Source organism: Festucalex cinctus, chromosome 4 (assembly GCF_051991245.1).
Source record: "Festucalex cinctus isolate MCC-2025b chromosome 4, RoL_Fcin_1.0, whole genome shotgun sequence".
In the NCBI taxonomy this organism is placed as follows: Eukaryota; Metazoa; Chordata; class Actinopteri; order Syngnathiformes; family Syngnathidae; genus Festucalex; species Festucalex cinctus.
The window spans coordinates 8,738,543-8,765,598 of record NC_135414.1 but is presented as its reverse complement, the minus strand read 5'-3'; the positions used below and the strand labels follow the sequence as shown (position 1 = coordinate 8,765,598).

At 39.2% G+C, this 27,056-nt stretch overlaps 2 protein-coding genes and 1 long non-coding RNA gene across 5 annotated transcripts in view; 2 read left to right on the top strand and 1 right to left on the bottom strand.

Annotated features, from left to right (window-relative positions):
• homer2 (homer scaffold protein 2) overlaps window positions 1-1,763 on the top strand; it is a 40,074-nt gene extending 38,311 nt beyond the window's left edge. For all 3 annotated transcript variants that reach the window (XM_077518644.1, XM_077518643.1, XM_077518642.1), the window contains exon 9: window positions 345-1,763. In XM_077518644.1, the coding sequence (XP_077374770.1) occupies window positions 345-533 (189 nt within the window). In that variant the 3' untranslated portion in view covers window positions 534-1,763. The remainder of the gene's footprint in view (window positions 1-344) is intronic.
• Window positions 1,764-7,440: 5,677 nt separating this feature from the next.
• The window catches only part of whamm (WASP homolog associated with actin, golgi membranes and microtubules), a 24,298-nt gene continuing 4,682 nt past the window's right edge, over window positions 7,441-27,056 (bottom strand). Inside the window, exons 2-11 of the mRNA XM_077518635.1 lie at window positions 18,197-18,370; window positions 17,419-17,569; window positions 15,729-15,898; window positions 15,088-15,295; window positions 12,364-12,548; window positions 10,662-10,748; window positions 10,426-10,521; window positions 9,952-10,306; window positions 8,171-8,313; window positions 7,441-8,100 (exon numbers count right to left, since the gene is read on the bottom strand). Coding sequence (XP_077374761.1) covers window positions 7,942-8,100; window positions 8,171-8,313; window positions 9,952-10,306; window positions 10,426-10,521; window positions 10,662-10,748; window positions 12,364-12,548; window positions 15,088-15,295; window positions 15,729-15,898; window positions 17,419-17,569; window positions 18,197-18,370 — 1,728 coding nt within the window. The 3' untranslated portion in view covers window positions 7,441-7,941. The remainder of the gene's footprint in view (window positions 8,101-8,170; window positions 8,314-9,951; window positions 10,307-10,425; window positions 10,522-10,661; window positions 10,749-12,363; window positions 12,549-15,087; window positions 15,296-15,728; window positions 15,899-17,418; window positions 17,570-18,196; window positions 18,371-27,056) is intronic.
• On the top strand, window positions 24,287-25,626 carry LOC144017269 (uncharacterized). Its single transcript, XR_013283150.1, has 3 exons — window positions 24,287-24,590; window positions 25,002-25,229; window positions 25,502-25,626. It is a non-coding gene; the product is annotated as an uncharacterized LOC144017269 (long non-coding RNA).

The window sequence follows — 27,056 nt, the reverse complement described above, 5'->3', positions numbered from 1 at the left end:
TTACTTTTTTTTTTTTCTTTTTTTTTGTGTCACTGTCCCAGGTAGTAGCTAGCGAGCTCCCTAGCTAGCTCTCCTGGTGCTCAGTTACCTGCCAGGGAGCTAGCTAGCTAGCACAAGGGGCTAAAGCCAAACTGTGGCATGGTTTTTCCTTTCTGGACCTGGATTTGCCACCTCTGCGGGTTTTAGTCTAGTCTAGTTTTTGTCCGGTGAAAAATGTGTGTTGACGAAAATATTTTTGCTTAGTTTTCATTAACGAAATTAGCACTAATGTGCTCAACTGATTACTGCATCTGGCGGTTAAAAGGTTGCTACGTTTGACATGTTTTTTTGTCATCCCCGGCCAGACTGCCGAGACGAGGAACAGAGACCTGGAGGGGAGGATCGACGTCCTTCACTTGGACGTGGACGACAGTCGCCAGAAGCAGGGCAACATCAAGGGCGAGCTGAAGAAGCTGATGGATGTCCTGGACATCAAGCTCGACGAGCTGCACGAGTTCCGTCGGGGCCTGTCCCGGCTCGGTGTCGACAACTGAGCCCGTCGGGCCGCCGTCCACGTCTTCAAGGGCACAAAAAAGTACGCGGCGCCCACTCTCCCTCAAAAACGGACGTCCTCGGAGGAGGAGCGGCGTGCAAGCCAATCACGAGTCATACTTTGGAGCTTCTGGTTGTGGGTGCGATTGTGGGCGGGGACAGGGCGGTGCTGGTGGTGGGTTCTTTACTGTATAAGGGCTACGAGTAACAACACACAAAAGGGGAATGCTGTCGAATGTCACTCGAATAATAATTGGTGTTATTCCGAAGCCCCGCCCCATTCTCCTCGCAATCAAAGGTTCTAGCTCAGGTGTGTCACTTTCTACTTGGATGACACGCACCCACAAGACTAATGGCCGTGACACTAAGTGCCTCCAGGGGGCTTTGAGGTCCTCCTGGCGAGGAGAAACGGCCCCGCACGAAAAGCATCCTGGGAAACGGGTCAAACTTGGATGAACGGAAGGAAGCCCTTTGAGCATTTCTAGCATAGCTTTGATTTATGGATTCAGGTGCTGGATGTCAACCAATAGACTTTTGTAATGTCACAAATATTTTCAATAAATGCTCAAACGGCTTTGTCCATGTATTAACCGTATCCAGCTTCAGGTCCAAATGTGCTCGTAAATGGACCCGAAGCTGGATGTGGGGTCAAATGTCACAGACGTGTACCGCAACTTCCCACTAACGAGTCCTCCTGTCGTCCAGCATTTTCACAGACGGGTACAAGTGACATCTCCAGAGCTTTCTTCACCATCCAAAATGAACGGAAGCCAATGTCGCCGTCACTTCAAGGACCTGTCGCTCGAGTGTGTGCAATAGTAGTTTGGGTTCCGTTTGTACAAGGCAGTTGATGTGCTTCCTTCCACTCTCATTTTTTTTTTGTGTGTATGTGTGTCGGTGATTTTTGGGGTGAGTGGACTTGGTGCTGCTACACGGGCGCATAATGTGAACAACACTACTGGACTTGCTTTTGCTTTTGTCTGACTATTTATTTGGGTGCCTCACCTCTATGTATGTGTTTCTAGTATGAGCAAAGTCAGACGATATGATGTACAATAAGATATGAAATACCAAACCTGTCTTCTATCAAAGCTGCTTTGTACAATCTTCTCTTTTTAAATATGTACAAAAAAACAATAATATATTTACTTGCATCTCTGTCATAAAATTGGAATTCATTCATGTATGGAACACCAAGCAAAACAAAATATGACCTTTTGTTCTGAACCAAATGACTCATGTAAACACTTGTGGCTTCTCTTCATTGTACAATATAACTGTTTGCTTAAAAAAAAAAGTTTAATTGAAAAAATGTGTGAGAAAGAATGTGACGTCATTGAACACAGTGTGAGCCATACACTTTTTTTTTTTTTAATGCTAACAATTGTTAGCCTTGAATTTTCAAACGTATTCTTACATGGAAGCTAACATTGGTCAACATTATAGCCATTTACGTGCAATCCACAACTTTAAAAAAAATGGCTGTAAAAGGGGGACTTCTGCTTGACATTCCTAATCCCTGGTCACAATGACGAAACATGGAAAGCCCGCTGCAATAGAAGGAATCCACATTAAAGCATGTCATGATGCGTCTGACAGGTGGCTGAGTAAGTGTGGTAAGCACCAGTTCGAAAACACAAAGTGACAGTGAAACATTTCTGTTGGCTTAAAAGGAGGCTGCTCGTCTGTGCAGCACGAAACTGAGCTGTAATCCTGACACATACTGGAACACACATAAAACCCACAACAATTGAGCAGGGATTTACCGGCATTTTTCTCATATAAGGAGAAGAAAAAGTGACAAAATTGCCTGTTTGCAGGATGGAAAAACCCCAGTGAGGAAATATCTGCAGTGGAGGATCGGAGGACAGGTTGCCTTGGCAACTTAATCCCACTCACTGCATTTTTTTTTTCCATTTACAAAAACGAATGGGAATTGTACAGTATGATCTCACGTCTCATCTTTTCTTTCTCTTCAACAATGAAGCAAATGACACTTTGCGACAATGGGAAGCAGTCCGTGTATTTACTGCCTCCTCAAAGCAACTCATCACAACCATTAATATCTAAACCACTGGCAACAAAAGTGAGTACACCCCTAAATTAAATTCACAGACTAGTAGTTGGTTTCACTTTCCATCTCACTTCTCATCAGAAATTGACATAAACCGCGTGCAAATATTTTCCATCTAATTCACCTAAAGAATGAGTTCAGGGATCATACTTTATTTTCTCCATATCTGAGTTTATGTTTTTAGTCACAGAAAACGAAGCAGCATGACAGCACCACCAACAGGTCAAAGTTGGAACGCGTGCTAATTGTCTTGTCCTCCTTGGGCGGCTCAGACTGCATTTTATGTTGATGATGACCAAGCACCCAAAGATGCACGATACTAGATTCAAAACTTTGCACTTCCATATTCAAGATTATTATGACCGACCAAATGTAAGCATCTATACGCCAGACATGTAACATTTTCAACCTCTTTTCACAGATCCCCCCCTCCTCCCCCACTCACTCACACAAAATTACGGTCTCCCAGGCGGGGAGCGAATCCACGCCAACTGAAGGTTCACTCCTCCACCAAGAGTCCTTTCCACACATCTCATGTAACTTTATCTGGCTTTACCTTTTACACAGAACTGCAGCACGCAGAGCAATTCGCAGAATTACAAACAAGGAAAATGACTGGCCTGACCACCGGGCATACTCAACTCAACTTTTATGTGCAAAACATTTGGATTTAATCAATACATTTAAGCATTTTTAAATATTTTTTTTCTTTATTTTCGTCTTGCATTTGCTACACTGGGGCCTTCTTCACTTCTGTATTTTAATGGAGATATGGGGGCACTTATAAAGCTGAAATCTGATTGGACCAAAAAATATATCATCCACATTCACGTACAAGCTGTGCATTTATGTGAAACGCTACAAAAATTAAGAGAATAGACAACTGGGAATCAATGAATACACTTTAAAGGAACAAATATTGGAACTTAGTTTGCCGCTGTCAGTCAGTGCTTCTTTGACAGCCAGAAGAGAACCATCACGAGGAGACCCCGCATCTCTCGAGGGGAAGCGTCAATTAAACACTGCTACAGCCAAGACTCCTCGTTGCCATAGTAACACGCTACTGACTTTCACATTGATCCTCGACTCTTGCACCTGTACCTCCTCCCATGAAGAAGTCCTCCACGACATGTGGAGCCTCAGCCAATCGTCGACACCAGAAGATGATAGCTGCTACGACATAATAAACATGAGTCTTCATCGTCAGTATGTCCACACGACACGTTCAAAAGGCCTTTTTGCCAGTCTTTTTCAATGTTAGTGTGAATGTCATGTATTTATTCCACTAGTGGCTGGCAATTCAGATCACACACACTCATAACAGCATTCAATGTTAGATTTATTCAAACAAGCAGCTCCTCATGGACTACCATACAATCGTTGTGACATTTAAAAAAAAAAGAAAAAAAAAGGACCAGTTCATCACATTACAAACAATTCAAGGAGATATTTTTGTATTGGAACAAGTTTTGCTAGCGATTCATCTAATGAAATTCAAAAAACACACATGAAAATGCCTTCAAAAACAACACTTTCCTCTTTTAGTGGACATTCTTTTGTCACTTGTACGTAACACAACATCATAGCGAGTTCATTCATTCCCAACTAATGTTTTAGTACATCATCAGGTGTTTACTTAATTAGAATTTATTTACTACACTGTTCATTTTTTTTTTATGACAGTGACATATAGTGACAGGCAGGGCAATCAAATGCTTAAAGGGATCGTTCGAATTTTATAAGACAAAACAAAAAAAACGTTTTTTTTTTTCAACTTATGAAGTGTAACATGTAACGGTTGTCGAGATGAATTCCTCGTCGGTTATCTTATCTGGCCGTTGCATTTCTACGTGTGAAAGTGCTAAGCTTCGATTTTTATTCGGCTAGTTTGTATTCACAACAACGTGCTAACGTGCTAAGAGGCTAACGTGCACGAGACATGAGCTTCCTGGATCTAAGGAAAAGAACGGCGATCGGAGACACAAAAAGCTGCAAATGCAAGTTGGCAAGTAAGTACTTCTACAAAATAAACATAAACGAACATATGAGCACGTCCTGGAATGCCGCGGGGGCCGTGTAGCTTCCCAACGGTATGTAGCTCGTCGCTGTGTTGACTTCCGTTCGCCGGATACAATTGGATACAGGCGGTGTAAATTTATCCGAAAAACACACACGATTTCCGGGTAAAGTAAACGGACGGATCGGTGTAATGGAGCTTTTTCTTTCCGTTATTTGTCCGGAACCGTACGTCCTACGGGGAAAATGACACATATCTGACACATATCTGGAACCGTGAGCACAAGAGATACGTGGCTCGTTGAAGTGCGACGCCGGATACGGGGGTGTAAATCGGGCCTTCCTGTACCCGAAAATCAAACACAATTTGCGGCTAAAGTCACGGAGGGTCCCGGTGCCGCTCCGGAGCCCCACAAAAAGTACTTTTTTCCCCAAAGTTTTCTATCAAAGCTACCGTGTTGCCTGATGCTCTAACTATGTCATATGAAAGATTCAAATTTATTTCTTTATTATACATATATACAACACAGTTAATTTTCTTCATAATCTATTATTTGGCTTCTGTTGTCCTATGGCGGGGGGAAATAATAATAATAAATAAATATACTATATTTATGCATAGTTTTGATGCCAATGAACATTTTGGGTGGTTGAAAGAAAAAAAAATGTTAAAAAATGACTTAGTTATCACACCTCAAAGTAGAATTACTTATTTGGCTAAAATGTACTCTTCGAGGGTGTTCTGAGTTAAATTGCCATTGTCAAAAAATTTGGCATGCATTGAAAAAATTGTTGTTATAACTTATTGCCTTATTCGAAGCTCTAATTATGTCATATGAAGTATTAATTTTTTATTTATTTTTTATACATGTATACAGCACAGTTCGTTTTCTTCATAGTCCATTCTTTGGGCTTGTATTGTCCTAAGAGGGGGGAATAGATAAAAAAAAAAAAAAAACTTCATATGTATGGATAGTTCTGATGCCAATGAACATTTTGAGTGGTTGAAATAAAAAAAAATGTTAAAAATTGACTTAGTTATCACACCTCAAAGTAGAATTACTTATTTGGCTAAAATGTACTCTTCGAGGGTGTTTTGAGTTAAATTGCCATTGTCAAAAAATTTGGCATGCATTGAAAAAATTGTTGTTATAACTTATTGCCTTATTCGAAGCTCTAATTATGTCATATGAAGTATTAATTTTTTATTTATTTTTTATACATGTATACAGCACAGTTCATTTTCTTCATAGTCCATTCTTTGGGCTTGTATTGTCCTAAGAGGGGGGAATACATAAAAAAAAAAAAAAACTTCATATGTATGGATAGTTCTGATGCCAATGAACATTTTGAGTGGTTGAAATAAAAAAAAATGTTAAAAATTGACTTAGTTATCACACCTCAAAGTAGAATTACTTATTTGGCTAAAATGTACTCTTAGAGGGTGTTCTGAGTTAAATTGCCATTGTCAAAAAATTTGGCATGCATTGAAAAAATTGTTGTTATAACTTATTGCCTTATTCGAAGCTCTAATTATGTCATATGAAGTATTCATTTTTTATTTATTTTTTATACATGTATACAGCACAGTTCGTTTTCTTCATAGTCCATTCTTTGGGCTTGTATTGTCCTAAGAGGGGGGAATACATAAAAAAAAAAAAAAAACTTCATATGTATGGATAGTTCTGATGCCAATGAACATTTTGAGTGGTTGAAATAAAAAAAAATGTTAAAAATTGACTTAGTTATCACACCTCAAAGTAGAATTACTTATTTGGCTAAAATGTACTCTTAGAGGGTGTTCTGAGTTAAATTGCCATTGTCAAAAAATTTGGCATGCATTGAAAAAATTGTTGTTATAACTTATTGCCTTATTCGAAGCTCTAATTATGTCATATGAAGTATTAATTTTTTATTTATTTTTTATACATGTATACAGCACAGTTCGTTTTCTTCATAGTCCATTCTTTGGGCTTGTATTGTCCTAAGAGGGGGGAATACATAAAAAAAAAAAAAAACTTCATATGTATGGATAGTTCTGATGCCAATGAACATTTTGAGTGGTTGAAATAAAAAAAAATGTTAAAAATTGACTTAGTTATCACACCTCAAAGTAGAATTACTTATTTGGCTAAAATGTACTCTTAGAGGGTGTCACTGATTCCAAGGCACAAGGGTTAACATGAATCTCAATTTGATCCTCACCTCCCGTGTGTGCGATCAGCACTGACTTACCCCTGACAGCGTTCTGTGACACGCGTTCTGGTTCGGCGTTGGACGAGAGGAAAATAGTCCAGCAAGCTGGCTGGGGTCTCGGAAATAAAGCGTTTTTCTTCTAAAAACTATTTGTTTTCAAAAGCGTGATACATTTCCATCACAATACTCTTTCCTGAAAAAAGTCAGAGGCCATTACCGCCAGCCACTACTTTTCTGTTCGTTCGTATCACTGCGCGGCGCCCTGTAGAGCGCTAACCGACGCACTGCAGCCAGCTAGCTGATACTTCCGCCGAAAAGGCAAACAACTTCAGGCGGAAGGATCAGCTGGCAGCAGTGCGTCAATTCGCTGTCTACAGGGCGCCGCGCAGTGATACGAACGAACATAAAAGTAGTGGCTGGCGGTAATGGCGTCTGACTTTATTCAGGAAAGGAGTATTGTGATGGAAATGTATCACGCTTTTGAAAACAAATAGTTTTTAGAAGAAAAACGCTTTATTTCCGAAACCCCAGCCAGCTTGCTGGACTATTTTCCTCTCGTCCAACGCCGGACCAGAACTGGTGTCACTGAACGCTGTCAGGGGTAAGTCAGTGCTGATCGCACACACGGGAGGTGAGGATGAAATTGAGATTCATGTTAAAAAAGCCGAATGATCCCTTTAAAAATACACTTGATGGCAGAAGCAGGTACAAATCCCACTTAAAAGTGAGTACAATTAGTATTTCAACTTCATATAAGCAGTTATGTGCTCAATCACGGAACAAATTGAACATAGAAGTCACGTTAGCACTGCATATCCTTGTGATCTTTTTGTTTGTTGGTTCGGACATTCTTGCAAAGTAAAATGTGCCTTGGCTCAAATAAGATTGACTAGTTATCATCTAGTGCTTCACAAGTAGTGAACACGTCATTAGAAACTACAGTCCAAAACTCCACTTTATTTTGCAAACACATCACAGATTCAAATCCTGATTGTGACCATTCGAGGCAAAACTTGAAGATGATGACAAAAAAAAACAAAAAACAAACAAACAAAAAAACTTCAGAAAACTTCCACACCCAAATTTGGCCATAAGTGATTATGCAGCAAAGGTGCGGGAAGTCCTCAACTATCCCAATCTCCACTCTGCGTGTCCTCGTCCCCTCTGTCGTCATCGTCAGAGTCGGCCGACACCTTCTTCATCCTCATCATGGCCGCTTTGATGCTGCGCTCCAGCTCGTTGTCCCGCCTGCCGCCGGGCTCGTCCGAGCGGGCCGGAAGCACCTTCAAATTGACACTTCTTCAGAAAGGGAGGCGAGCCTTGTAAACAAAGTGGCATCTCAAACTTTCTGACCTTCCTCAAGGTGACTCCTTGCCGGATGGCCGACATCAGGCTGCTTCGGGGGTCCTCGGAGACGGGAAGCGTCCGGGGTCCGTGGGCCTTCCGAAGCCGGATCTGGCCGCGCTGCAGCGAGGCCAGCACTTCGTCCATGGTTCCTATGGCAACAACACACTTCAGCTTTCTGGTGATGACCTTCATCCTCCGCAACAGCCCAGAAAAGAAGAAGCCGTGTTGGCTGAAGGCGTTTACAGTTGGGGGAATGGAAATACCTCGTGTGGCCTCAAGGGGGAAGATGAGAATTTAGGACAGAACAGTATGGACATACAAAACATAGACAAACAAAACACGCACATATATGTTATTGTAATACAGATACAGTAATTGGTCAGTAAACTGAGCACACCCAGAAAACAGGTGAGCCATGATTGGTCATTACTTCCTCAGCACAGGTGATGTCATCAGTCGACAGCAAGTAGAAAAAATACTTTAAAGGGGTACTTTACTTATTTAGCCATTTTTGACAGTCAAACATGAATATTTTGCCGATAATAAATGTGATATTTTCATTTTTTTTCATGTACAATTAGTACCTTTAAAAACACATTTTGCAACTTGCTGTCGACTGAAAATGACATCACAAGGGCTCAGGTCACCAATCACAGCTCAAATTGTGAATGTCACATGACCAAACCGAGAAAACAGATGCACTGTGATTGGTTACCTGAGCCCTTTTCATGATGTCATTTTCAGTCGACAGCAAGTTGCAAAATGTGTTTTTAAAGGTACTAATTGTACATGAAAAATAATGAAAGTTTCAAATTAATTATAGACAAAACATTAACTTTTTATTGCTATAATGGGCTAAATAAGTGAAGTATTACTTTTAAAGGAATTAATTGTACATGAAAAATAATGAAGTTACCACATTATTCACAAAATATTAACTTTTTACTAATGAAAACAGCTCAATGAGTCAAGTATCCCTTTAAGTATTTTTTCGATAATTTTTGTTATGACAAGTTATATAAGATAAGAAAAAGGTTGCATACTTTCAAGATAAAATGCTATATTGTTAAGACAGTAATTTTTGTGAAAAAAAAAAGTATATTTTCCAGATAAAAATTCCTTTATTTTTTAGTTAAGCCCTGTATTTTCAAGATACAAAATTGAATTTTTTTTTTTTTTTAGATGAAAAAATATGGAAGACAAAATTAGATTTGTATATTTGTGCGTTAAAGATGTGGTATTTCAAATAAAAAGTCATATAAAGTGTTCCCTCGTTTTTCGCTGGGGTTAGGTTCCAAAAAATACCCGCAATAAATGAAATCCGCGAAGTAGTTAGCTTTATGTTTTACAATTCTTATAAATGTTTTAAGGCTCTAAAATCCCCTACCACACAATTTAGACACTTTTCTCATTGAGGCATTTACATGTTCTCACATTTCTCTCTTGTTCAAACATTGATAATGTTCAAAACTTCATAAATTTTATAAAATGGGTATATTACTGCAAGAAAATATGCAAAATTGCACTTAAAAAAAAATCCGCGATACAGCGAGACCGCGAAAAGTGAACCGTTGTTATAGCGAGGGAAGACTGTACTCGCAAGATAAAATGTCTTACACTTTGGAGATAAAAGATAAAATAATAATAATAATAATAATAATAATAATAATAATAATATATATATATATATATATATATAATTATTATTATATATAATATAATAATATTATTATTATTATTATTATTTAGGATATAAAATTCATTCCATGTAAACATTGGAGGCTCACCTATGTTTTGTGTGAGCGTGTTCTTGGCCGGAAAAGGAGGTTCTTGTCGGTCACTGAGTGGCATCGGTTTGTCCTGACAGGAAGTACTGAACGGAGGTAGGGGAGGCGGCGGCGGCGGCGGTGATGTCGGGGGAACAGTTGAACCATTTGCAGCCGGGGGCGATGGTGAAGCGTAGATTTGCACCGGGACGTCTTGCAACTGCGCTTTGGCCGGAAACGTTTTGCGTCTCGGTGCTGGGCGGACGGAGGCGAGAGAGCCAAGACTGATGATTGAGAGCTGCTGGGGGCCAAAAGACGACTCTGTGAGAGACTTCTGGGTCTGAGGGGACTTGAGGATGTACTGACCCTGCCGCTTCTTTCAAGAGATGAGGGCGAGAGCAAAGAAATGAATTTCGCTTTTGAGGCCATCAATATATATTTCAACAACAGAAATATTTCGACACCTGCAAGAAACAAAACAAGAGCACGTTTAACCTCTCTGAAGGATCTTAATCTGTTGAGAGTCTTCTCTCGCTCCTGGTCCACCCACTGCTTCCTCCTATGCTCCTCCTCCTTCCTCTTCTCTCGTTTCTACAAACAACAGCGACACCGAGAGCGAGAGAGAAGTTGAAGGCGACACCGCGGGGAGACGGACAGAATCCGATTGCGGCTCATTAGGAGCTGCTGCCGACGTGGGAGCATGTCTTTGTCTCGTTGCCATGGCGACGTACCAAGTGGACCTGATGATGCTGGATGAAGACGATGGATCTTTGCTGGGCTGCAAGCCGCTTCTGCTCGTGGGCCTCCACGCACTGGTCCTACAAAAACAAAAACAAAAACAGACGCAGTGAGAATTCATCACCTCCTTTTAACTTCAACATCGATGTGTTTAGTATTTCCTGGACCAGTGATTGTCAACTTGTGGATCGGCACCCAAAAGTGGGCAGTGGAGGCATTTGGGGAGCTCACAGGCAGGTAATAAAAAATGACAGAAGGGACTCGATTTACAACGGTCAGACCAATTTTTTGACTTGCTGATTTAATCGGCTGTTATTAGCCCTTTTAGAATACGCAGAGTTAATGATGTTCAAACCCAGACGCAGGGGGAAAAAAACACAAAAAAAAAACAGGAAAAACAAAATTTTTGTAGATTTTTTTTCCCCCCACTCTGTTGTAACGTTAAACACTAAAAGACAAACGTGTTGTAAAACATTACAGTGTTCCCTCGTTTATCACGGGTGTTACGTTGCGATACCCGCGACAATGGAAATCCATGTTAATTAAAAAATAAATAAATAAAAATCCCGTTAATTATATATATTTTTTTCATTTATTATATATGTTTTTTTTATTTTGGTATGGTTTTTACTTTATTATAAATGCTTTTTCATTTATCATATGTTCTTTTTTTTTCATTTTTTCATTTACTTATTACAGTATATATTTTTTTCATTTATTATGTTTTTTCATTTTGGTATGATTTTTAGTTTATTATGAATACTTTTCATTTATCATTTATGCCGGTCATTTTTTTCCATTAAAAGTATGTTTTGTTTTGTTTTCAATTTACTTATTACAGTATACATATTTTTTGTTTATTATATGTTTTTTCGTTTTGGTATAATTTTTAGTTTATTATGAATGCCTTTTCATTTATCAATTATGGTCACATTTTTTTCCATTAAAAGTATGTTGTTTTTTTGTTTTTTTAAACTTATTACAGTATTTTTTTTTTTTCATTTATTGTATATGTTTTAGTTTTGGTATGATTTTTAGTTTATTATGAATGCTTTTTCATTCATCATTTATGGGGGGTTTTTCCCATTCACAGTCATTTTTTTTCTATTAAAAGTATGTTTTTTATTTTTTTATTTATTTTTTTTTTTTTTATGTACCGTACTTGTTATACAGCACAATAAATATTTTCTATCTCCGTAATACAATGTTGTGGAGCAACAGGACAGACACCGTCGGTAAGACTGTCGAATGAACAATTCTGAGCTCTCTTGAAAAAAAAAAAAAAAAAAAAAAAGCACATGGAAAAGAAAGCATGCTGTAAAAAATCCGCGAAACAGCGAGGCTGTTCACGAGGAAACACCGTACACATGTTTTTAAAGGTTATTTTGGAACATTTCTTTAACTGTTCCTAACGTCTATTAAAGTTGGTCATGGCTTAGCAACAAGAGGAAAATGTGGGTCCAATTATTCAACAGTTGATAACCAAGGTCCGACATACCTAATACGACTTTTCTATTTCAAGGTGTTGCAAAAGGAGAACAAAAACACGCAAATAGTTCTTCAGCAAATAATTGCACAGATTCCAAACAACAGGTGCATTTGTACATTTGTAATGAATTAAATACGCAAATGTTGTAAAACATGAAAACCCGAATTCTTTCAATGTGCAAATGTTCCTTTTTCAAATTGCAGCACCTTTTTGTTGCGCAGGTACGCTCGCCTCGCACAGATGACGCCTCGCTTGGTCTCCAGGTTCTGCAGGCGTCTTTTGAGCTGGCGGATGGCTGCAGGCTCTGCGTGTTGAGGTCCTGCGTGGACCATGCTGTGGAGCTCCTCGGGATCCTCGCACACGTCATAATACACCACCTCCTCCTGAAGTTCTAAAACACAAGTCGGGTTCAGTCACTAGTTTCGATTGCAATCAGAGTTCACTGTAACCAGCATGTGATGTGATAGCTTGCGGTTGCTTTATTAACTCATTTGCTCGCAAAAACAAACATTTTCCATTTTAAATGTTTTAAGTATCCCAAAGACGTATTTATACATTTTTTATGCTAGAGCGTATAGAAGACTTTGACGCCTCTCAACTGCAAAGTACGGTTGAAGAAATGGTAGTTATTACACAAACGGCCAGCAGGTGGCAGCAGAGTATAAGAGATCAACCAGGACTATGTCAAAAAAAAAAGAAGCTCAATTACGGTACTCAAAATTCTAAATAGATTTGTGAATAATGATGAAATTTTGCTATATTCTAATGCTAATTGCTGCACAACGGAAACAGATAGAAATATACTTTTTTTTCCTGATGAAAGTAGAGTCTAATCTTTCTTTTGGTAGGTTCCATGTTTTTATAGCAAAATAACACAATATTCTGTGGGCCTTGCAAAATTAGTTAAAATCTAGTAAAACAGTGAAGGGGGTTGCTTGAGTGAAAATGGCTGCGAGTGAATGAGTTAATAAAAATGTTGGCTCCGCAACCCGCGGCTCTGGAGCCACATGACATTCATGTCATTCCTGTGGGTCCCTGTGGATCTCTTAAAGGGGAAAAAAAAGAAAAAAAAAGAAAAAAAAAGTACAAATTAATTATTTTTTTAGATATTAAATTTTAGATTGTTTTTAATGAATTAACTAACTTTTTTTTTAATGAATTTACTAAATAAATTTATTTGATAAATAAAAAAAGAATAATTAAATATAAAAAAATTCAGTCCAAATTTTTAAGTTGTAATAAAAAAATTAAAAAAAAAAAGACACATAAGGTAAATGATTTTTTTTATTTTTATTTTTTATACCAAATGCCAAAAAAGTGACCATACAATGTCCAAAAATAATGAGGAAAAACAGAAAATTACCATGGCGTCCACAAAATTGCCAAAAATGTCTGAAAATTTATACTAGCAAAAAAGGCAGAAAGAAATTAACCTCTCAAGCAAGTTTAAGGTAATCATTTTGATTCACTCAAGTGAGTTTCTTGTCATTCTCAATCTGGACCTTCACTCGGCAGATCCTTTCAGGAAAGGCGGGACTTGCTGTACAATACTTCGAGCTGAATGGACGATGTGGCATCCTTGCATGTTTGTTTTGACCAATCAAGGCAATGGGTGAAAATGTCATCTTCCGTGTCGTCTTAAAATGGGGTTGGGGGGCACTACCGAACATCTTTACCAGATGAACAACAAGGAAACAACAAGAAAACGGTGAGTGAATCTGCGAGAATAGAATTAACTGCAGCGTCCATTCGTCTGTTAGATTTGTTTGTCTATGTAGACCAGAGGTCTCCAAGTTCGGTCCTCGAGAGCCCCTATCCAGCCTGTTTTCCAAGTCTCCGTCCTTCAGCACAGCTGAATCTAATGACCAGCTAATCAACAAGCTTTGCAGAAGCCTGATAACGATACTGATCATGAATCAGGTGTGTTAGTGGAGAGAAACATGGAAAACAGGCTGGATAGGGGCTCTCGAGGACCGAACTTGGAGACCCCTGACGTAGATTTTTTGACTCCTCAATATAACTCAACGCAAAGCCAATAAGTTGAAACCACGATAACCAACAATACTTGTTTAATGAGAAAACATCACTGAAACACAATATTAAAACTGGCGTCGTCTTCACAGTGAGCACTTTAGTGTATTTTTTTTTAAACAAATACAAATGTCTTCTTAACAGAGACCACTTTCTGTCAACAAATGTGTCTTTCATAAACTCTGTTATGCAACGTTAGTCAGTTGCATAGTTTATTGTTTCATTTTTTATACTGACAATTTTTTTTGTATAACATTGGAAAACTAAATAAATAAAATTACTTAAATATTAAATCCAATTAAATCAATATGAACTCAGAAATTGTTTGCTTCAAAAAGTCTAAACATAAAATATATTTTAAAATGTTAAAATTGAAGCTATAAAACACATTTTTTCATAGAAACGTATTCAAAACGGAGTCAGTTGCTGGACAGATAAATGTCTTACACAAGTAAAAGTAAGATCATGAGTCTTCTTTGCCTAAAGACTGTACATTTCCCCGCCACTCTTATGAGGCGCTCCACCTAGTGGCCCACCAAGTAATTGCTCAAGAAGTAATGAACAATGGAGCCATTATAGTGGCTGTATATTAACTACAAATATCGCGATACGTGCGTATGCATATCAATAATCTATCAGGAAACAAAGTATCACGATTTATCGCAATATCGATATATGGGCAAATTGGGCCCAATTTGGAAATTTTCACCTGGGGAGGTGTGCTCACTTTTGTTGCCAACAGTTTACACATGAACAAATGTGTGTGTGTGTGTGTGTTTTTTTTAGGTTGAACGGTAAATGAACACTGTTCCAAAAAAAAAGATGCATATTCAAACATGCGTTTTTGACATCATTTGACCTAAATATGTGCGTGTTCCTCCTGTGCAGTCATGACTAACCTCTGATCTGACGCCGCAGGGTGTCCGTCTGAGTCATCAGCAGCTGCTCCTCGTTTTTCAGGATCTCAAACTTGGTGTTGTACAGTTCCAGTTGCGTTTCGTAGAACTGCAACTCCAGTCGGTCAACCGAGTCCCGCTGTCGATCTTCCTCGGACGCGGAACCGACATCGGCTGTCTGGCTCCGGTCTTTGCCGTACAAGTTGACCAACTGGAACAACAAAACAGCGTCAATGTGTTGGTTCTGATCTCGTGTTGAAATGAGCTGAATGCAACATTTGTACAGCAACTTGAATGTTTTCAAGGCGCTTACAAGCGACCACTTTCAAAGCGTGTTCACGTAGGCTGAACTGTGCCACATACAAAATGAAAACTGACTGGAAATCAGCCTCCAGCTTGGAGTGTGAATTGATTTGAGCTGATGTGCTGCTCATTCCACGCACACGCATGCACAGGAATCATGCAGCGAAATCAGCAGGTGCACTCAACAGAATCACCGCGTTATGTGGCCACCGGTGATTTTGTGTAGGTGTTTCGCACTCATCTCATTACAGAAAACACATACCCAACACACACAGCTTTGCCTATGAAATAAAAACACATCGGCATGCAGTTGAAGCCCACCCGGCGAGCGATACGCTTACCTCTTTTTTGATGCCGGCTTTCTTGCTGTTGAGACACATCTCCGTTGATCTCATGTGCTGCAGGGCTTCCTTGGCCAGCAGGAAGCGCAAATTCTCCAGGCGGAGAGCGGCAGAGGCCCAGGCGGCGGCACCGAAGCGACACTTGTCATCCTCCATCTGCTTCACCATAGCTGGAACATGTACAGTATGCACACGGGTCGGTTCGGCACGTCTGCATCTGCACGGCACCTCATATTTCGACATTAGTTTGTGGTACAGTACTTTTTAACGGACCTGATCAGTATCAATTTGATGATAAGTTCAAGGGGAAGTCAATCCCCCACTATTTTGGTTAATATTGCGTTATTGGAATACGAGTTAAGCAGCAAAATGCAGCAGTTGTCATCACTATCAGAAGGCGGCCATTTTGTCTCTTGCTGTCGAATGAAAATGACATCACAGTTGCTCAGGTCTCAGGTAACAACCAATCACAGCTCAGCTTCAGAAAACAGGTGAGCTGTGATTGGTCGTTGCCTGAGACCTGCGTAACGGTGATGTCATCTTTAGTCGACAGCAAGTGGCAAAATGGCCGCCCCCTGAGATGGATAAAAACGGTTGGATTTTGCTGCATAAGTCATATTCCACGAATTTAATATTAATCAGAATGTCATGTTTAGACTAGTGAGGTCAAATATAACATTATTGCCAAGCAATGCTTAAGGTGAACTTTTAAAATAAGTTAGTCAGAATACTATATTACGTTTCTCCATATAGAATGCAAACTATAATAATAATAATAATAATAATAATAATAATAACAACAAAAGTATATAGTGAACCCAAGTGTGTTGTGGTCCATCGTTCGCACTGCCCCTGATTTTGAAGCAATCATATTTAGTATGAATTTAGAGTTAGACTTTCATTGGAGATTATTATGATATTGTTCAACATTTTGTTCTTTAAATATTTACACTATTGTTTAATTTTCTTTGTTTGCATGCTCTCTTTGTTGCTGCTCCGTGTGTTTATAACTACTCTAACATTAATGCTAATTTCCATTAGCCCATCTATAGATTTACATTATAAGTTAGCAATTAAGCTAGCTGACATTCATTATATGACATTATGTGGTTTTGGTTAAACTACAGTGCATCTTATTTGTTGTAGGCCAGTTTTACAGTAAACTTTAACCTGAAGTGAGAAATAAACAGCTTGAAGCAAGCACACTTGACCTCTTATTTCAAAAACTGTGAGCGGGTATTTTGTTCCCTCAAAGTGATGTTACAACAGTGATAACAGGCACTATGTTTTAATAGGTTTAAGGGTATTCCAATAGTTTTAAATCTGTTTGAAGCATGTGGGAGGGGGAAACTATTAATAATCAAAATATTACAATATTGTCGTTAGTTTCTATGCCAGTTTGTGGGTGAGTCATATCCCCCATGATACACGTGATAAATACTTTTTTACTTCATCATTTATTATGTATGGGGTCGATTCATGTTACCAATTATTATTCCTTGCTCTAAAAATGGCATCTCATTATTTGTGCAAGTAAACGTGGCAGATGAGCTCATACTATTATTACAGTTGTGCTATAAACTTATGAGCAATGCAACTTGAGACTGCACTGATCTATTTCCTGCATGCGGCGGTAAGATGCACAGAATTCACGTTATTAATAATAAAGTAATTAAACACAATGAGTCACCAGCCAGGGCCTTGGAAGTCTGTGCAAAGTAGGTAACTGTGATGTCCTGAATAGAAGCGACGGCATCTTGTGCTTTGGCCCTCCACTCCTCCGCCTCCTTCTCCAGCGCTTCAATCCTCTTGGGACCCAAGTCATCAAACTCCAGGGACTTCTGCGGAAAACAGCAGTGGGGAATGCCAACTGTTCCAAAATTTTCAAGCCTGTGCAAGAATGAGTTTTGGAAAAATGGATTCAAAGTGGCAGTGGCATGTGTAGGGTCAACACTTATACATGACCATGACAAGGGTTCCAGAGATTAATTGACACAGAGAGAGAGAGAGAGAGAGAGAGAGAGAGAGAGAGAGAGAGAGAGAGAGAGAGAGAGAGAGAGAGAGAGAGAGAGAGAGAGAGAGAGAGAGAGAGAGAGAGAGAGAGAGAGAGAGAGACAAATAGGTGCCACTACTATAAATAAATGGGTTGATATCAGGGGCCTCCAAGTCTGGTCCTCGATAGCACATATCCTGCCTGTTTTCCATTCTCCCTCCTCCAACACGCCTGAATCAAATAATCAGGATCACATCCCTGGTCTATTAGCCCCCTCTGTTGGTGAAAAGTTGATGCTCTAGTGGAGCAATGAAACAAGTCCTGTGATCTTTTCCCCGTCAGTAGTTGGCACAGCGTTATTCAAATTTATCCGATTACACGATTATCCATTTGAATAAAGAATAGGATAATAGATTCTAAAGCAATTTGATAGCGACAACCCTAAATTTGACGTTCGTGGAATGCATTTATTTACCAGGATCTCCATTTTGTACAGGCAAGCCAGCTCCCGCATGTCCCGAAAAGGCTGCAGCAGGTACTGGAAGAAGGTCGTGGCCTCAGTGACCAGGTCCTGGTAGGCCTCGTCCTCTTGTGCATAGATAGCGAGCAACGCCACCATCCGGTCGGCGCCATCGTGACTCTGCAGCAGCTGAGAGGTGAGAGAGGACGCAATTACTCAGCGTTGATGTATAGTGACAACGTGTACAACTGATATATGAACATTTACTTATTCTACATTTAACCACCTGTTGTCTACTGGAAAATATGCAGCATAAGAAAAAAAGGCTGTGAAATCTCCAGCTAAATGACTGTAATAGTTGGTGTTCCCAAATTTTTCACAGATGCGGGTGAGTCTGGGATCCCTCATGATAAATGGTGGTTCACTGTATACACGTTTTGCAATTTTTGTGTGGAGCGTGTGTCATTATTCCAAAGTAAAATATGTGACTTGGCTTGATGGAAATTTCAGCAATGCAACACCCCTTACACAGTGAAAATAGACGGCATATTACATAGAGGTGTGCAAAATTTCCGATTCTTAGATTATTCACGATTCGGCCGTGGAACAATCGAGAACGATTCACAAAAGTCCAAATTCCGATTATATAAATATGCCAAGGGAACCGAAACTAAAAGTGGACCGGAGCGGAAAGTACGCGGAACTGAAACGCAGTAGCGCGCGCGCGGTCTTCGGGACGCTTAATGGGACGGACCGAGAGTACACATCCACAACTCACGCCTCGACATTCAAAACAACAACAAGCATGGCTGAGCTGACCAACCCACCTCTTCGTCAGATCAGACCTGCTCCGAAAAGGCAAACAACTTCAGGCGGAAGTATCAGCTAGCTGGCTGCAGTGCGTCGGTTAGCGTTCTACAGGGCGCCGCGCAGTGATACGAACGAACGAACAGAAAAGTAGTGGCTGGCGGTAATGGCGTCTGACTTTATTCAGAAAAGAGTATTGTGGTGGAAATGTATCACGCTTTTGAAAACAAAAAGTTTTTAGAAGAAAAACGCTTTATTTCCGAGACCCCAGCCAGCTTGCTGGACTATTTTCCTCTCGTCCAACGTCGAACATGAACGCGTGTCACCGAACGCTGTCAGAAAGAAGTCAGTGCTGATCGCACACACGGGAGGTGAGGATCAAATTGAGATTCATGTTAAAAAAGCCGAACGATCCCTTTAATGTTTACACGTTCATGTTTACACAAGTTAAAAAGCAGAAAAGCACTTGAGGTTTTTTTTTTTGTACCTCTGAGAAACTTTAATGTTTACATGTTCATCTTTACACAACTTAAAAAGCAGGAAAGCACTTTTTTTTTTTTTTTAGGCATTTGTATTGAAGTAGTAGTTCACATTGTCTTTCATTTATATCTCAGTGCACTTTTGAGTGGATAAAAATAATATATTTTTGCTCAATGCTATGTTTTATTCTGTTGAAGACTGAATATACTTAAAAGCTGTTGTTACAGAATGAGGACTTGAGTATTTTATTTACTGTTTTGAACTGTTAACTTGATACTGAAATAGTAGTTTATTTAGGCCTGAGAGGACTTTTGTACTATTTTTGTAACTAATGTACGAAACATTAAAAGCACCAAAATACATTGTTTTTTTTCTGCTGCCTGGGGGGAAATCAATAATCGTTTTATAATCGAATCGTAGCCTCTGAATCGTAATCGCAATCGAATCGTGAGGTGCCCCAAGATTCCCACCTCTAATATTACATTGCTTTTAACTGTGAATAGCTTATAAAGTTCTCAGAAAAATCATGCCTGGCTAAAACCCACCCAGCATTTTTCGGTCTAAAAGACGTCTAATAGACGTCTAAATGGTGCTTAGACGTCTAGGCTAAAAACTAGGGGTGTTAAAAAAAATCGATTCGGCGATATATCGCGATACTACATCGCGTGATTCTCGAATCGATTCAATTAAAAAAAAATCGATTTTTTTGTTTTTTTTGTTTTTAAGAGCTCAGAATTGTTCATTCGGTAGTCTTACCGATTCAACGTCTTATCATCATTGCCTTTTTGTGTGTGTGTGTGTGTGTGTGTGTGTGAATCGATTTTTAAACTTCCATTTTTAATGGAAAAATATTCAACAAAACGTCTGACTTCGGGTTAGGATTCACACCTTGAGCATGGAAGAATGTTATATGAACGGAACATTAAGCCTTAATATTTTATTTTAATGCTGTTCAAACATGAAACAGATTACAACCTCTATAAGACTGACATTTCAGATAAATAAATAATACATTTTCATATAAATCTTACACTCTACAAGCTTACTGATTAGTATTTTCTAAATTTGAATGAAAAAAAATCGCAACAATCGACTTATAAATTCGTATCGGGATTAATCGGTATCGAATCGAATCGTGACCTGTGAATCGTGATACGAATCGAATCGTCAGGTACTAGGCAATTCACACCCCTACTAAAAACCGTCTAAAAATTGTCTAAAAGTGAAAGTTTTTTAGACATCTACATCTAGACGTCTATTAGACGTCTAAGCTTGAACGTCTTTTAGACGGCTAAAAAAGGTCTACAAATGGTCTAAAAATGAAAGTTTTTTTAGACGTCTAAGTTTAAACGTCTATTAGACATTTACGCCTAGACCTCTCGTGTAATATATTAAATGTAGACGTTTGCTACATGTTCACTTTTATACCAAAGTTAAACAATGTCTGTTAAACATATTCACAACGAACCAATATTAAAAGTAAAGCTGTCAAAAGGTGAATGTTAAATCAGGTTGTCTTTAAAAGAAAAAAAAAATGTAACGTGCGATCCTTACCTTGATGTAGTTCCAGGATGTTATGACGATTCACATGTGTTTTTGGACCTTTTAATTAGGTTTCAGTAACACCAATGTGATGCTTATTTTACTACTGGATAACATTAACCAAACTCTCCTATTTAAATATAAATGCATTTGTTTTTTTTCAAACATCCAACCATCACAAACTTTGAATGTGAAACCAATATATATTTGATTTATTTACACATTATTAAATATATTACAATAAAACTATACAATATTACTGATATGTTATACATATTTGTTTTCATAATGTGGAAATGTGGCTCAAAGTCTAATAAACAAAATTTCCAAAATAGTTTAAAAATAAAAATAATCACTTTTTTTTTTTTTTTTTTTTAGACACCACCTGCTGATCACTAGAGGTGTGCAAAATTTCCGATTCTTAGATTATTCACGATTCGGCCGTGGAACAATCGAGAACGATTCACAAAAGTCCAAATTCCGATTATATAAATATGCCAAGGGAACCGAAACTAAAAGTGGACCGGAGCGGAAAGTACGCGGAACTGAAACGCAGTAGCGCGCGCGGTCTTCGGGACGCTTAATGGGACGGACCGAGAGTACACATCCACAACTCACGCCTCGACATTCAAAACAACAACAAGCATGGCTGAGCTGACCAACCCACCTCTTCGTCCGATCAGACCTGCTCCGAAAAGGCAAACAACTTCAGGCGGAAGTATCAGCTAGCTGGCTGCAGTGCGTCGGTTAGCGTTCTACAGGGCGCCGCGCAGTGATACGAACGAACGAACAGAAAAGTAGTGGCTGGCGGTAATGGCGTCTGACTTTATTCAGAAAAGAGTATTGTGGTGGAAATGTATCACGCTTTTGAAAACAAATAGTTTTTAGAAGAAAAAGGCTTTATTTCCGAGACCCCAGCCAGCTTGCTGGACTATTTTCCTCTCGTCCAACGTCGAACATGAACGCGTGTCACCGAACGCTGTCAGAAAGAAGTCAGTGCTGATCGCACACACGGGAGGTGAGGATCAAATTGAGATTCATGTTAAAAAAGCCGAACGATCCCTTTAATGTTTACACGTTCATGTTTACACAAGTTAAAAAGCAGAAAAGCACTTGTTTTTTTTTTTTTTTTGTACCTCTGAGAAACTTTAATGTTTACATGTTCATCTTTACACAACTTAAAAAGCAGGAAAGCACTTTTTTTTTTTAGGCATTTGTATTGAAGTAGTAGTTCACATTGTCTTTCATTTATACCTCAATGCACTTTTGAGTGGATAAAAATAATATATTTTTGCTCAATGCTATGTTTTATTCTGTTGAAGACTGAATATACTTAAAAGCTGTTGTTACAGAATGAGGACTTGAGTATTTTATTTACTGTTTTGAACTGTTAACTTGATACTGAAATAGTAATTTATTTAGGCCTGAGAGGACTTTTGTACTATTTTTGTAACTAATGTACGAAACATTAAAAGCACCAAAATACATTGTTTTTTTTCTGCTGCCTGGGGGGAAATCAATAATCGTTTTATAATCGAATCGTAGCCTCTGAATCGTAATCGCAATCGAATCGTGAGGTGCCCCAAGATTCCCACCTCTACTGATCACTGATCTGTATACATACATTTTGAAGTCACGAGGTCACCATATTATTACATCCAAGAAACATTTCTCGGCATACGATCCTATACATTTACAGTATCAAAATTAGACATTTGAGAGAGTACTTATAGAAACGTGATTTGTTTTAAATCTGTTAAACATAAGACTTCACACATTTCACAACTTGCCTTAAATGCATGTATAAATTATATGCTTCATGATGTTTACAGGCGGAAACCTGTATTTTTTTAATTAAAGAATTATAACTAATTCAACAAAAGAGGTCTCTTTCAAATATAATATTGGGGTCTAAGGAACTGAGCCATAAAAGAAAAAGGCCGTCCTGTGGCTTCAACGGCTTGCATGGGGGTGTGTGGGCTATACAGTCATGTATACAGATTAGTGCCTGGGATGCATAAATTAAAACACAGACGAAGAAAAAAATACACCAATTTCTAATTTCCCAGAACATCATGTTAAAGGTCTCCAGAGTTTTCATGGGTAACTGTCCACTCAGCTTTGATTTCTCCCCAAGACTTGGATGGATGGCAATCGGGGTATCCACATCTATCCACATGTAATGTTTGTCGACAAAAGGCTATTGTTAAAGCTACTATATGGAGGATTTCCCCCAAAAAATCTTAACAATAGCCTTTTTATTTTACCATTTATGACTGAAACATATTCTAATTAGTAGATCTACATCTTAGCTGTTCACAATGGGTACTCCTACAAGCCTCTGGCCAATATTATTTAGGAAGCGTCCGGTCCAAATCCTTCGAATTTCCCGCCCTCTGTCTGCGGGATGTGACGTCATGCGCGGTCTCGTCAGTTGTTTCCTGGAGTCGCGAAGACGGAACTAGTACAGATTTTCGCTGCCCCAGACACCCGCTGTTACTCCGCGGAAGGCTGCTTAAAAAAAATGAAAATAATGTCAAGTGCCACGAAAAAAAAAAAAAAATCTAAACTTGATAGTAACCGACGCCGGGCAAGAACGAGAGTGAACATTGGTTTGACATTTCAGAGGTGGAGAGAGTTGAGATCGGACTTGGATTAGAAAAGTGATTCACAGCTGGCTTTCTTTCTACTCCAAAAGGTAAGAAGCGAGTATCTTGACATTTAGAAAAAAAAATGTGTTGTTTTCAAATAGCAGTAACCTCAAGATCGATCACTTCTCGGTCGTAACTATTGCGGTGAAGGTGAGGTGGACGGCAACATTTAGCGTGAAAGGGGCGGCAAAGTTGAATATAATAGAACAGAATGACTTTATGAAGAACAGACGTTCCATTCCGCGGCGTTTCAATCAGGCTAAATGTTGCCTTATTTTCCTCCGTGGAAACAGCCTATTGTAGCTACATTATGCTAACGGAATGTGAACGGTACTACTGAATGGAGATAACATTCACGGCCGTATCACACTAAGTAGTGAATGGGTCTATATGTTTTTCACAATCGTCAATTTCCATAACTGTCAGCCCACCTTTCGGCTCATGCACAATGACGCTAGCCAGGGGGCGACATACACTAATAATGACTAGAATCAGGTTGACATCCGTCGAGCGGGGTGACTACAATATGGAACTGCATATTAACATCGGAATGAGGTCCAATTAATTGACGTAATTTGCACATCGTTTTGGAGTACAGCACAGGACTGGACTTCGACCGACTAAAGCAATAGGTCGCTTGCACGTGTCGTCACTTCCGCCTCGGATTTCTCGTAGTCGCCATGCTGGGTGGCCTCCATTTACGTAGCGATTCGGTCTAACACGTATCTATCACGTTTGTTTTCTGCGTTTAAAATGGTACATTGTTGCTGCATCGTTGGCTGTTCGAACAAAGCCCAGGGGGAAAATGGTCGGCCTTTCTGCCGAATTCCGAAAATAATTAGGAACCAGGGCCTGGAGACAGAGGAGTGCGGACTCCGGAGGGAAGTCGTTACTTTGGGCTCGTGTGTGCAGCCATCACTTTGTGAGCGGTAAGCTTGTTTACCTTTATTTAATGCATGAGGATTAATAACGTTGCGACCGCCCATATATGGGCAAGTTGCTTATGTTTTGGATTCATGAGCAAGCAAGTTCGGTAGTACAAGCTGGCTAGCGGACGTTAGCCGAAAGCTAACATCGAACATTTTCACCCAAGTAGTGCCAGTGCAAAGTGTTTACTGCTGAAATTGGATTGATTAGTCTTGGGCTCTTAATGCCGATAACATGTTTTTTGGTGGCAAAATGTAAACTTGGAAAAAAGAGACAGAAGGGGGTGATGCAAGTAAACAGACCCCCGGTAGCCTACACATCATGCTAAAGAACTTATTCACGGCCACCCTACTGCGGCAAAATAACCAGTCTTTCCATATTTTATTTGTTTATATATTTGTTTATTTTAACAGGTCGCCCTGCGCCCGTTTTTCTGTCCAATCATCCCGACTGAGCTCCAACATTAAAGTTGGGTCCCAAGTTACATCTATGTCTCAGCCCAGTCGGTGCCAAGATATGAACGTGCACAGGAGAGACAAGCAAAGAAAAGGCGACTTGAAGTGGCAGAGATTGTTGCAGTTATGCAGCCAGATGGCTCCAGTAACCTGTACCCTCAAGTACTGCTGACATCATTGACTCTGGTATGCCACTCAGAATTCATTACATGATATATTGTATGCATGAGTGAATGTATGTGTTTGTTTGTGTGTGTACATGCACCTTATATTTTAGAGACATTTGGAAGTGTTTATAGAAATAAGTATTTGCCTGTAGCAATGTTCATACATTAAAAAATGCAACAAAATGTGTACATTTCTTTTACACTGACAAAAAAACTATACTACTGTACTATATTAAACCTATTACTGGTACCGTATTTTTTTGTGATCTTTTTTTATTATTATTTCTTTAGGGATCTCATGCCACACCGACTTGATTGCCAATGACATGATGGAAACGAAGGCGAGCATCAAAGCATTGGAGGAGGACAACATGCGACTGTTTGTTTGGAGCTAATAAAGGCAGCGATTATACAAATTCTATTGTTGGGTTTGTTTACAAAGCTGTACATAATACAAATGACAGGATTTGACTCAATGTGCAATATGGTCCCTCTTAAAGTAATGGCATAAATCTTTATTATTTCTAAAAGCACAAAAAAATGAAGTGAATAATGATTAGATGTAGCAATTTCAGGGATAAAATTGAACTGTTAATTAATGTAGTTTATTTTAGCACAGGTGCCTACCATCCTGAGATGACGGTATGATGTAATGTTGATGGGGTACGCAATGACTGTCATTATGCTATGTACAGAGGAAAAAGTTGCTCTCTTTTAAATTTGTTTAATGTAAGACAAGTACCAGTACTGTGTTACAGTTTTCCCAATAATCCTTGTTTCACACTTGTCACAAAACTACTGTCCTTTTGGCAGTCTAGATTGGCACACTTCAAGTGATATTTGATTTTACAATCTGCTGCAGCACAAAAAACTACTTTATTCCGCATCTTTGAAGTACATGAGCAAGTGGTAGGTGACAGCGGCTGAGCAGGAACACTGGAAGTCCACTGCTGATCTAGTAACTGCTCTCCCGAGCAGTTCAGGTAAGGAGGGGACTTTGGGGAAAAAAAAACTCTGGCTTTTCCAACTGGCCAAAACGAGCGATCTGGGTGGACTCGCTCAATCACACTTTGTCCACACCACAAAGCCGCAGAAGTCCGTCCAGTTAAACTCATCTGTGCCTGAATCTGAAAATATTACAAACATTGTAATGAAAATATGAAACCTAGCATTAAATAAACTACAAAAAGTAAAGCCATACATACCTGGTAATAATATTGGTGTTGTCGTGACAAGTGATGGGAATTGTTGCCATCCGGCACCAGACAGAAATTGGGTGTTGTGACAGCCTCCTTAACCGTGAGATCATAAGAAAAGCTGTCAGTATGCTCAGTAGTTACCATGAACACGTTTTATTGTACTGGAAACTGAAACTAAAAATACGTCCTCTGAGAGTGGTTAACCTTAACCATTTAGAATAAGTTGATTGAGTAACATGTAACTAGTGAAAGGGTAGCATTAAATTTAATTAAGCCACGGGGAGGCTGTGCATAGTTACTTTTTATTCTTATACGCTCTGCCATATTTGCCTGTTATAAAATTATTAGAAAAACCACATCAGGTAAACCCAGCTGTGCATGTAAACACAATGATAACAGGAAGCCTGAGAACAAATCAACATTTTTGTGTGCAGAATTACCAACACCATGTGGTTTACTTACGTGCAACAGCAACCGTTTCTTCTGATGCGATGTTAAAGTTTACACTCTGTATCCACCCGCTTACAAAATAATTGTAAGCCTCCAGGGATTTGTTGGCGTGTTATGGAGCATGTTGTCAACACGAGGTAGTGAAAGATGTCCAGAGATGTCACATTTGGCCAGCAAGCTTTCTCCATCAAAAAAAA